The 12609-nt window shown below is 45.4% G+C and overlaps 1 protein-coding gene across 19 annotated transcripts in view; it reads right to left on the bottom strand.

Moving 5' to 3' along the window:
• ANK3 (ankyrin 3) overlaps positions 1–10282 on the bottom strand; it is a 1906984-nt gene extending 1896702 nt beyond the window's left edge. For 17 of the 19 annotated variants that reach the window (XM_085608799.1, XM_085608801.1, XM_085608809.1 and 14 more), the window contains exon 1: positions 10038–10260. In XM_085608799.1, the coding sequence (XP_085464925.1) occupies positions 10038–10073 (36 nt within the window). In that variant the 5' untranslated portion in view covers positions 10074–10260. Of the gene's footprint in view, positions 1–10037 lie in introns of all 19 variants that reach the window. The other 2 variants (XM_085608804.1, XM_085608807.1) reach the window with 1 other exon arrangement.
• Positions 10283–12609: the final 2327 nt, after the last annotated feature.

The following is a 12609-nucleotide window of genomic DNA, read 5'->3' as shown; positions in this document are numbered from 1 at the left end:
GTACCTTGGGCAACACTAATGGAGAGGAAATATACGTTCTGCCAAGGAGGTTAAAATGGACAAAAATAGATACAGCAGCGTTAACACGGTGGAAAAATAATTGGCCTGGCATAGCCGAAGATTTCATGATAGGCAACATTAATGCAAACTGGACCAAACTAACATCCGTAGTATATCAACTCTTGAAAGGTAAGAAACATCATTCTCACTCCATAGAAATCTTTGATCACCAATTTCAGCAAAGATGTGAAAAAGTGGAGCAAAGTAAAAAGCTGCTCAGAACAGCAACACGGCTGTACAAGCAAAACGTAAATCACGTAACTTATCAAAACCAACTTCTAGCAAAGAAGAACCATAGGTAAAACGTATGGGATAATAAAAGAAAACAACAAGAATTGGAGTGGCTACATGTTTTTTCCTTGTTAAAACCAAACAAACAGGCAGAGTTTTGGGCACATATTAACAAACTATCCGGGCATGGCCATGACAGGTGCAATGTGATCGCTTGCGAAATATGGATAAACCAATATAACAACATTATATTGTGTCGCACAAAATCTTTCACCTGCGCACAGCCAAGAGCAGTCCTCACCCGCTACCCTGCCTGAAGCTTCATCAGTAGCCATAGAAGATACACCTGGACAGGCAGTGGTAAGGATTGCATCAAATATGGAGACTCTCTCAAACACCACGCTTGCAGGGAAACGTGTGAAGAAAATTCTAATAAGCATTAGAAAAGATGGGGTACCTGGCCCCAATGGGTTACCTGGTCACTTGTTTAAAGAAGATTGCGACTTCTGGAGTAGTATACTTACGCCACTCTACCATCATTGCCTAGTAAACTCCACAATCCCAGAGTCTTGGAAAGGATCTCTATTACAACCTATTTACAAAAAGGGCAATACTGGGGATCCCGCAAACTACAGGCTGATAGCCCTCCTAGACATTGAAGCCAAAGGATACGCTAGTCTTCTACTACAAGATCTTCAGACGTGGGCCAATGAAAATGAAATCCTTCCAAGATGCCAAAATGGCTTCAGACCTGGTGCATCCACAATGGACAATATCATAACATTAGCTTACATGCTAGAACAAACAACACAGAAAAAGTCTCTCCCTTTATTTGCATGTTTTGTGGACTACTCTGCAGCCTTTGATGGAGTCAATCGCGGTCTGTTGTGGCGGAAACTACAAGGCTGGGGGTTACCAGAGACCCTTTTAAAGGCAGTAATTAGCCTTTACACTGGAACCTGGGTTTGGGTGAAAACCTCAAGAAATTCGGCCACCAAAATGATCTCAACAGACCGTGGCCTAAAACAAGGTTGCGTATTGGCACCTTTGCTTTTTAACCTAAACACAGCAGATTTGGCCAAAACATTTCTCAAAGCAAATTTTCTATCTCCGAAAATTGGCTTTAACAAATTTTCTTTGCTACAATATGCAGACGATATGGTATTACTAGATCATACAAAAGTAGGCATGCAAAGATTATTGGACGCATTAAATCACTACAACAACAAGAATCATTTAAGAGCAAATGCAGGCAAAACGAAGGTAATTATATTTGGAAAGTATGCTAATAAACTCAGTCACAATTGGAGGTTGGGTAACTTGAGGACATCAACAGTATCCAAGTATAATTACTTAGGGGTATGGCTGATGAGCAATGGGAAACCAACCGTTCACCTTGCCTCAGCCAAAACAAAGGCCAAGGCAGTGACGTTTGCCTTGTGTAAGCTTAATGCTAAACTAAACAGCCCGACAACAAAATCCATCAGAAAAGTTATACGGGCAAAACTGCTGCCCTCAATTACATATGGCCAGTTAGCATTCCCAACTGCTTTCGCCAATAGCCTTGAACACATCAACTGCCGAGCGTACAAGCGAATCTTCCAGATTCCAGCACATACACGTAACGTCCTGGTGCAACTGGAGTTCGGGCTGAATAAGCAAAACTACGAGCACTGGGCAACGTTTGTGCAGTATTATCGAGGAGTTTGTGCGGCTACCCCCAATACTCTGAAGTCAACTCTAAAAGTGATCTTCATGCAACCTAACAACTTATGGAGCAATGGTCTGAAAACTGCCTGCACTGTACTACATCTTGACATGACTAAACTGCAGAACTTAACCCACCTGCCAGGCACATTAAAATCTATCCAAAAGAAGCAGGTCAGGGCACTCTCGAAGGAAGAAAACATGAAAGAGCTGACTAGATCTAAAAGCAACATCGGGTTTCTCATCACCTCCTATGAAGATCGGCAATGGCAAGCATACCTCGATGCTGCACTAAATAAGTCAACTTTAAGGCAAATTCTAACAGCAAGGCTCATGGTATTGTTGATAAAAGATATCAACAGGCAATGGAAAACACTAGAGACGATTACCAACTGCAGACTATGTAACCAATATGTAGAATCCATAGTACATCTGGTCTGTACATGCAACTGCCTAACACATGCACGTCGTACTTTTTTAAGACCATTGTTTTTTAAATATGGGATACGTAACTGCAAGGATGCTATGACTCTCTTGTTTAGTCTGGAGTTACCTATGGAACTGGCTAGGTTTGCTAAATTTGTGCACAAAGTAAAAGACTGCTTAAATAACGCATCTTGCGAGAGGAGGAGCCTAGCCTGCAGCCGAGATGGCCGCCTAGCTCTTCGGCTCCGCCGACCCTTGCGCCCTTCGTTGATATCCTGGCAAGAATCCTGTGCCTCCGAGCCCTACGCTTACCTGCGCCACGTTCCTGACCACGTTACTGTGACTCCGGTCGAGAACGGAGCTGCCCCGGCGGAGTTGAGCCCCGGTTTCCATTCCGGCCTTCCAAGCGGTCACAGCCGGGCCATTGTTTAGTGGGGACGGCCGGCGGCGACAACGATAGCAGCGGCCGCTGTGGAGAGGGAGGAGCCGGTGCACCGGACCTGGAGCGCGGCGCTGGGATTCTCACAGCCGCCTTTTCCATGCTCGGCTGCCCAGCGCGCCCCGCTCGCAACATTGTATCCGGCTCTCGTATATTGTATCCCGGCCCAGCTGGGAGAGGGCCGGGATCGTTTCTTTGTTGCAGCCTACAGCAGCGGACGCCATCTTCCGCATCGGAAGCCCTGGTCTTGCCGGTGGGTTTCCCTGCGCCACAGATTCCCCTGTCCTTGAGGCCTCTCCACGACCGGCTGCCTCCACGTTTCCGGCACCACCAGGGCCCCGCAGAGAGCTCATCACTTTCCAGATACCGATGGTTGGTGAAGGGGGCTTGCTTCCCGGGGCGCTCGATGGTTGCTTGCCTAAGATGGCGGACGCAACAGCACCCTCCATCCTTGATCCACCGCTGGGGCTTCGCGACATCCTGGCAGCACTGGAGGACCTGCGGTTGGCCTTCCACGACTCTGCCACTGATTTGGAGGACCGGTTTGATTGTACTTTTTCAGCTGGCCATGATGATTCTCCAGTGCGGCATGTTAAGCCACATCTTCAGTCGACTGTCGGTGGATCACCCGAGTTGAGGTATGTGTCAGTGACGGGGGGACGTGTCACAGTGCCCGCTGCGGTACTCTTCGGCTCTGCCCTGGAGGAGTCTGACAATACTGCTCCCTTGGTATGGCCGGAGCTTGTGTCTCAGACGCCGTTTTGCCCATCTCTTTTGTCCTTTGGTGCCACGTTTTTGAGCGTCTTCCTGGACTTGCTTCCTGTACATCGGCCGGCCGCTACTCTGGAACTTATGCATCGTCCTGCTCCCTGTTGTACTAGCCACGGCATAGCAGTGGCGCATTCTGTGGTCCTTTACTATCGAGCTTCACTCCAGTTTGACTTGTCTCTTACACCTCGACTTCTGCAACGGACTCCATGGTGGCCCATCCCGTCCAGGTTGGCTGTACTGCAATTGGATTCTGTTGGACTGCAGATTCGAAGGGGCCAAGGCTGAGGAAGGGGGTTTTTCTTGTTGCACATTGATACGTATATGGCTGGGACTGGGACTTGTGACTGTTGGAGGTACATGTAGCATGGGTGTTGGGTCGGGGCCTGGGGTTGGGTGACCGCGGATAACGATTTTGCTTGCATTGAATAGATCCTTGGCCCTCCTCCGCTCAACCGCGACATTCTTTTTCTTTTTCTTCTCTTTCTCTTCTCCTACATTTCGGGTACTCTTTTGGGGCGACAGACACACTGCTAGGGGGGGTAGGCCGTAGCCTCTGCATGCGTGTAGGGTGGGGGGTATATTTCCTTGTGGCTTTTTTTTTTTTTTTTTCTATGGGCCTCCTTTTTCTTTCTTTCTCTTCTCTTTTTCTCTTCTCCCTTTCTACTCTTTACCTTTCTCGCTTGCTCTTCCCTTTCTTCTTTCTTGGGTCGATGGGAGGATTGGGAACTCGTGGGTAGTGCTTGGGGATCGTCATGTGATATGTTTCTTTTCTATCCTGATTTCATCGAGTGCGATTGATTACCTTACGGATAATGCTTGCTGACTCTTCTGATGATCGTTGCCCACTATAGTCCTAACTGCATTGCTTTGATTCGGATCCTTCCAGACCTGTTGCAATGGACTTATTTCAAAACTTTATAAAAATTAAACCTCATCATCCTGGCGCTCGGCGGCACAATTGTGTATAACGTGACCTGGTCTATTCGTGCTTGTACTGATATGCTGCTGAGTTGTATAATTGCTTGCTGATGTGCCCTTTATTGTCGAGGCCGGCCTGAGGGTTGTAGGCCCGTATTTGTCTGCACATACCGTTAAATAAAGGTTTTCCAAAAAAAAAAAAAAAAAAAAAAATAACGCATCTTGCAATCTAGAACTTTAAGACTGCATCTTGGGCATGTCTAGACTTGACTTGCATGTTGTGATAAGACGCATTTAATACTTATTGAATCTATACCTCACTTCTTAAATAGGTCCTCGAATGTTTTATTCACATGAATTTCTCTGTATCGTGATGCTCCTGCTCAGGGGGACAGATGTCCTGAGCTTTTTAACTTGATACACGAGTTACATTATCTTTTATAAATTGACGATTTTATTTTTTCTTTTAGAACTTATTGATTAGATTTGCAGTATTTAATTGTGTCTATTGTAGCAAATAAGCTCTTGTATATTATATTGGAGATACTTTTGTAACAATTTTTGTTAATTGATACAATAAAATTTATTTACTTAGTCAAAAAAAAAAACAGCAGCAGCAGGATTGTGGAATTAACTAAATACTGCCATTAAACTGCAGAAGCAGGATTGAGATATAACAAATACTGCCATTAAACTGCAGCAACAGGATTGCGCAATAAACTAAAGACTGCCATTTAAACTGTGGCAGCTGTATTGCGCAATGAATTAAATACTGTCATTTAAACTGCGGCAGCCGGATTGCGTAATAAACTAAATACTGCCATTTCAGCTGCGGCAGCCGGATTGCGTAATAAACGAAATACTGCCATTTAAACTGAGGCAGCAGGATTGCGTAATAAACTAAATACTGCCATTTAAACTGCGGCAGCAGGATTGCGCAATAACAAATACTACCATTCAAACTGCGGCAGCCGGATTGCGCAATAACATAAATACTACCATTTAAACTGCGGTAGCTGGATTGCGCAATAAATTAAATTCTGCCATTTAAACTGTGGTAGCAGAATTGCGCAATAACATAAACACTGCCATTTAAACTGCGGCTGCCGGATTGCGCAATAACATAAATACTGCCATTTAAACTGCGGCAGCAGGATTGCGCAATAAACTAAATATTGCCATTTAAACTGCAGCAGCAGGATTGCGTAATAAACTAAATACTGCCATTTAAACTGCGGCAGCAGCATTGCACAATAAATTAAATATTACCGTTCAAACTGGGGCAGCAGAATTGCGCAATAAACTAATTACTACCATTTAAGCTGCGGCAGCAGGATTGCTCAATAACATAAATACTACCATTTAAACTGGGGCAGCACGATTGCGCAATAAACTGATTACTACCATTTAAACTGCACCAGCACGATTGCGTAATAAACTAAATAATGCCATTTAAACTGCGGCAGCCGGATTGCGTAGTAACAAATACTGCCATTTAAACTGCGGCAGCAGGATTGCGTAATAAACTAAATACTGCCATTTAAACTGTGGCAGCCGGATTGCGTAATAAACTAAATATTGCCATTCAAACTGCGGCAGCAGGATTGCGTAATGAACTAAATATTGCCATTTAAACTGCAGCAGCAGGATTGCGTAATAAACTAAATACTGCCATTTAAACTGCGCCACCCGGATTGCATAATAAACTACATACTTCCATTTAAACTGCGGCAGCAGGATTGCGCAGTAAACTAAATACTGGCATTAAAACTGCAGCAGCAGGATTGCTCAATAAACGAATTACTACAATTTAAGCTGCGGCAGCAGGATTGCGCAATAAATGAAATACTACCATTTAAACTGCGGCAGCAGGATTGCGTAATAAACAAAATACTACCATTTAAACTGCGTCAGCAGGATTGCGTAATAAACAAAATACTGTCATTTAAACTGTGGCAGCCGGATTGCGCAATAAACTAAATTCTGCCATTTAACCATACTTGCCGTTTTATCACACAGTATGAGAACACTCTAATATTCTGGGCATTCAATGTGTAATAAAAATACAACTTTCCACAATAAAAACATTAGTAACACTCATGGTTTCCTTGTAGAGAGACGTGATGGCCTGGCCACTAACATCTCAATATTTAGACCGCAATATTAAAATGAAGCAATTTCTAATTACTGGACTTATTTGCAAACTGGAAGAACCAAGATTCGCAAAATTATAAAAGGTGATCTAGTCAAAACATCAATTTAGATTTTGTTTTCTTCATTAACATATACTTCCAGAGGAAAAAAAAGAAACTTACAGAGGACAATTGTCATACCACCCTTCGTACGTAATACCCAGGAAACTATGAGCACTAACGCGCCTATAAAATGTGAACAAACTAATTGCAATTTTATAATCCCGACACAGAAGTCGTATTGGTACTGTGCATTCGGAAGCAGTAATGCTGTTAGAACAACAACCTCTGATTCACAACCACAAAATGTCAAACTCCCAGTTCATCCCAACCGTGACTCAAACAGAGCAAGAAACCTGCCCTCTAATTCAATAGGCTAACTCCAACATGCCTGCAACTAGTCAAGTCAAACTTCTTTATTCGGTTTCATCAATATCAATCAATATAAACTTTATTCGGATACAAATACATATCCATAAAAGTGCAGACAAACAGCAGCATATTCACCGAAAGACATAAGCAACAAAAGGACAGTTAAAAAGAATCCAGTTGAAATTAAAATGAGTCCTCCAGTAGTACAGTACACAAGATAGAAAGTGCAGAATCCATTAAAATGACATATCTTAAAAGTTAAAATATCAAGGTAAAATACAAAGGATTCAGCAGGGGCACATAGAGTTACGAGTACGTACCGCCGCCTTCAAGAAAGAGCAAACCCGAAAGGTTAGCTCATCATTTTATTCGGTTTCATATTACATAAAACCATAAAATCACAATGTGAAACCCGGGATTACAACAGTAGAGTACAATATGTATAATCACTAAAGCAAGCCTGTGCAAGGTCAAAATCCATCTTATGGTACAAATTGCATCTAAAATCCCAAACACCAATTATATTAGGATAAAACATCTAAAAACGGCACACAGAAGCCATTTACTAGATGCGCGACCTGTTAGCTGTACAAGTGCATGAAACCAAAAATGGTGACAAGGGACGAGCCAATTAATCACAACTCGCCCTAAGCTTGATAGCGGATTTTAAAAAAACTTAAAACATAAAATAAAGTAGTGCCCGTCAACATTTGGAGAAATATAAAGGCGGGCCAAACTTGTTTAAAGTTGGCCGGTTTCAGGATGGGAAATAGATATGATTTTCTAGGGGTACCGTAAAATGGACAAATCATAGTAAAATGTAACATTTCCTGCGGAGATATTCCACTGCAGCGGCAGGGCTGAAAGGACTGCCCTCTATTTGAGCCCCTTGGGTAAGTAAGAAGTAAATAAACCAGATCAAACCAAAACCTGGTCAGAAGGAATCTATCGTAAAAGTTCACGAAACCAAGTATATACGGCTCAACCTTCTCTGTGGTAATCAATATGCCTGCAACTATAATATGGGCAAACTTTTCTCCAGCTGCTGTCATTATGCACCAAAAATGCAAATTCTAGGCTTCCCTTTTTCGATTCTAGCAAATTGTTTAGTCATCGACCTCGCGTGCAATGTAGTCGGATCCATACCCAACACAGGACCATAGGCTATGCGCTGACATTATGCCTCCCCCAAAACAATTCTCACAGCACCTAAACCATCACAACAGTGCACCCCGCAAGCACCTGTCTAGCCTCCATTCACCACACACTGCGCAGCAAGGCGAGCTGAACTGTGCAGCAAAACCTTTAGGCAGTCCAGAAGATGCCACTATGTGCATTCCAGACATAACAAAGAAGTGATGCAGTGGACACACCCAGACAGGTCGTCAGATACGAGGCCACATGTATCTATATCTTTTATAAACCCGAACCACAGGTTTGCAGAGTTGTGGTAAGGATTTTTTTTATTTTACATAGTTTTATATAGCGCGAACTTGACCCGAATCGGGTATCAGAGCGCTTTACATAGCACCAGTTGCATTACATGAGGACACATTCAAGGATGTGATGAAGGGGAACAATGTGCAGTAACTTTGCTAATATTGCACATTACACCAGGTTTACATCAGTAACTGTACTACGCTGACACTGCATGCTGTTTGCTCCCTGACTACTGTCACCATCTTTTGTGCCAGCCACTAAACCCAATAACAAAAGCTACACGGGAACTAGGCATAAACACTGGATTTAGTGCCTTGTAATAAATCGGTCCTAGGCTGAAAACTCGGCACGAACAGAAGTTTGAGCCTGACATATTGGCTGCATCTACAGGCGTTCATGTCAGGAAAAGCAGGCATCACACTTTTGGGGGTCAAATCTAGGTTGAAATGATTTAAAACTATGCAAGAATATCAACAGAGCGTTATTTCAATAGCCAGAGGGTGCGTGCGCTTGACAAGTGCCTCTCGATGGAAAATGAAAGTGCAGCTGACCACCAGAAGAGAACTCCCTTTACTGCCCCATCAAGTTAAAAGCCATGCAAATCAGTGTTAGTACAATGCCTTTACCTGCAGCAGCTATGCCCTTGTTGAGATGCGCCAGACGTGGTCCCTGACGTGCAGGTCGCTCTGCAGAAAAGGAGCTCTTATATATTCAAAATAAATGTAAAAAAAGCAAGGTGCTTTTGTTTGCAGTATAGTTTCAGAATTATCTCCAGAGTAAAGGATGTAGTTTCTCTAAACCGGACACTGGCTGTTCACTATGGCAGAAATAAAGTGGATGCAGTTCGAAGAACTGGGAACGTTGGTGACGTAGCACAACACCGTGCGCTGTGGGGCGCTTCTGGGGATCCCATTCCACGCCCTGGCAGCAGCAGTACTGATGGGGGACGGAGGCTGCAACGAACGTTCTGTGCCAGCCTGTGCCATGCTCTGCCCCGAGGGATGGGCTGGACAGCGGTTCTGTGACCCGGTGGTCAGAAATGGGTTCATTCAGTGGCTCTCAGAAGCGTCTAGTTAACAGGAAATATGACAGAATCCGAGTTATTCGAACAAGTGTTTGTTACAATAAGTAAAAGTGAAACTGATAAAGCCCAGATCAAAAGTGTTAAAGAAACAACGCGGGATCAAACATAAAAGTGAATTAGGTCGCTTCGCTAACATGGGTAAACAACCGAACCACAGGACCACAAGTAGAAAAGGGTAGACAACTGCATGGACAGATGCGGGACACTCGTAACAGGAACAAGACACTTATGAGTAATGACGGGTTGTAAGTTTCAGGCTGTGAGACATTACAGCGGAGTTTGAAAACTACGCCTTGTTGGCAAGGCTGCGTGTCTAGCCTGGGGCTCCTGTCACTCTGGGAGCTGAGGGCACCGGTGCCATGCGGGCCGCACAGGCAGGAGGAGGGGTCGGGCTCACCTGTAGGGCGCCGCCGCCTCCTGGGGAAGAAGCCATGTTGGTTTACTCCCGGCGGAGCTCTGAAGTCCCGGAGCGCTGGGGCTCCCTCCTGGCAGTGCGGGTGAGCGCTTCGAGTGCCCCGATAGTCCCCTGGTGGGTGAAACGCCCGGTCCCCGCGGCTCCTGGGCTGCGCTCGTCCCCGCCTCCTCCGCGACCTGTGCTCTGGGATCGCGTTGCAGGACGCGCGGCTGGGGGCGGGGTCGGTCAGGTAAAGGAAGCCGGGCAGAGCCAGAGCCCTGCAGCAGCTGGAGGTGGATTCCTGCACCAGGCGCAGGGAGCGCCCCTCTGCGCGTGAGAGTGGTGCCCGTAGGGGGCAGGCTGCTGTCTGCATTTACGGAGACCCGAGGACAGGGTGTTCCCTCGGTCTCCCTCATTTCTGTGCAACACAAACAAGCGAAAGCCGTCTTGGGAAAGAATGTCAATTAGGAAAGCATCGCACGTGGCCCCGGGGCACCATTTTTTCCTGCTATCGTTCCATTACATTCTGTAAGAAGGCCTTCACCTATGCGAATAGGTTGAATCTGTGGCATTCCAGCTTCAGGTGGTTGAAAAGTTACACATATCCTTTTAACTTTCAAAGCATGCACACGCCTAAAGTCATACATTGTTATACACTCTCCTGTGGATGTCAAAACGCCCTCATCTGAACTTCAGAGTAAAGCAAGAAGCCCTAAACAATTTAACACATCCCATCCCCGCTAAGAGCAGGCACAGCCACCTGCAGTCAGCCTGCATAAAACAACAGGTATTTCTCTCTCAGGTTTTACATTCACAAAATCCATTGTACGTAAAAGTATACTAGAAGTACTTTTGTGTGCCATTAATATTTAAGTTTATACAACGTGATAAGCAAGGTAGAACCAAATTAGGTGGCATGTATGAGTGATTTATGAGGCCAGAAATAGCAAACTAAATGGCATAATATTGCACATTTTGTGTCCGTCTTATTTCACTACTTAGTTATTTTAACACAACAATACACTATGGGGCATATTCTCAAGAACGTGTGATAACCATCGCAAAAGTAACTTAACGCAATCTTCAACATCACAATCTATCGCGGGAAAATTCCGCCGTGTTAACCTAGTATTTACAACACAGCGGTACCATGCGATAGTCCCCAGATAACGCGTCAACTGACCACTTAACAATCAACGTCACGCCGCAAACATGTGAAAGACGAACGCAAAAAAAGCTGCGATGAGGCTAATCGCGATACAAAAATCAGCGAAAACCAGCCACAGGCCTGCAATTCACACACGTCAGGAGGAAACAATCACCATAAAAGTAGAAAAAACCCAGACAAACAAATACTAAACAACAGCGAAGCACAATGGACGTTGCCGGAGCAAGTACAGAGGAGAACCAGAACCCGACAAGCCCCTCGGAGGACCAGCCTGGGACTTCGGGGTCAGGGAAGGGCAAGAACAAGAAGAGTAGAAAGAAGCGGTTCAGTCCGCAGGAAAACAGGATCCTGATAACGGAGGTGGTAGAACACCATCAACAACTGTTCTTCACCTCCACTGTGTCGTTGGCGAAAAAAAATGGACTATGGCATTCCATTGTGGACAAGGTGAATGCAGTCAGAGTGCTGCAGAGGTAAAAAGGCACTGGAATGATGTCAAGCGCAAAACCAAGCTGAAACTCGCCAACAACCAGAAGGCAGCAATTCAGACTGGAGGTGGGAGCCCAGCGCCACAGGAGGAGCTGGACGACATGGAGGAAATGGTGTCCACAGTCATCAGTGGGGAGATGGTGGCAGGAGTTGGGGGCCCGGACACCGCTCAACAGGACCGGACACAATAGCAACAGGGTGAGTAACGACCAGGGCCTGAGGGGACGGGGGGAGATGGGCACAATGGCACACATGCATAATTAAGTAGAGCACATCTGCGGACAAACCATGCCCCAGACCACCAACTCCCACCATGAGACCAATGCCCCCAAGTATGCAACATGTCAGCACTGTACAAGCACAGACGTCAAAGGCACACCGCATGAAAGGGATAAGGGGCAGCAAAATCAGAGCTGCAGGGGCGACTCACCCAAAATGCAGCACACACACATCACATGCATAGCACATCAACATTGACAACGATTTGACACAATCCGTAAAACACCTACAACAGAACACAGGACACAACTGGTGCCGCGTGGGTGCAGACACTGGCCAATCACATTTGGCATTGCAGGGAAATGTGAGTTGATAATGTACAAGTACAAACACACACACGTCTGTTGTCGAAATGTCTACTGTCCCCCATCAAATAGGCAGCTCCTCCCAAACAGCCACAATGTACCCAGTCATGCTGTCTGTATGCAAATATGTACAAAGCGACAACATACATGTGGACACATTGTTAAACTGCATCTCCCCTTCACATTGCAGAGGGAGAATCAACACCTCCTGCAGAGCAGCCCGACCCTCTCTTCAGTGATGACGCAGAGGACCACCACAGCTTTGACTCTGACGCCCTTCAACAGCTCATGGAGATCCTCCGCAGCCCACTTCCAGGAGCTTGGCAGGTCAGCT

The sequence above is a fragment of the Triturus cristatus genome, chromosome 1_2 (genome assembly GCF_964204655.1).
Source record: "Triturus cristatus chromosome 1_2, aTriCri1.1, whole genome shotgun sequence".
NCBI lineage: Eukaryota > Metazoa > Chordata > Amphibia > Caudata > Salamandridae > Triturus > Triturus cristatus.
The sequence above is the reverse complement of the archived record's forward strand: the minus strand, read 5'-3'. Positions and strand labels throughout refer to the sequence as shown.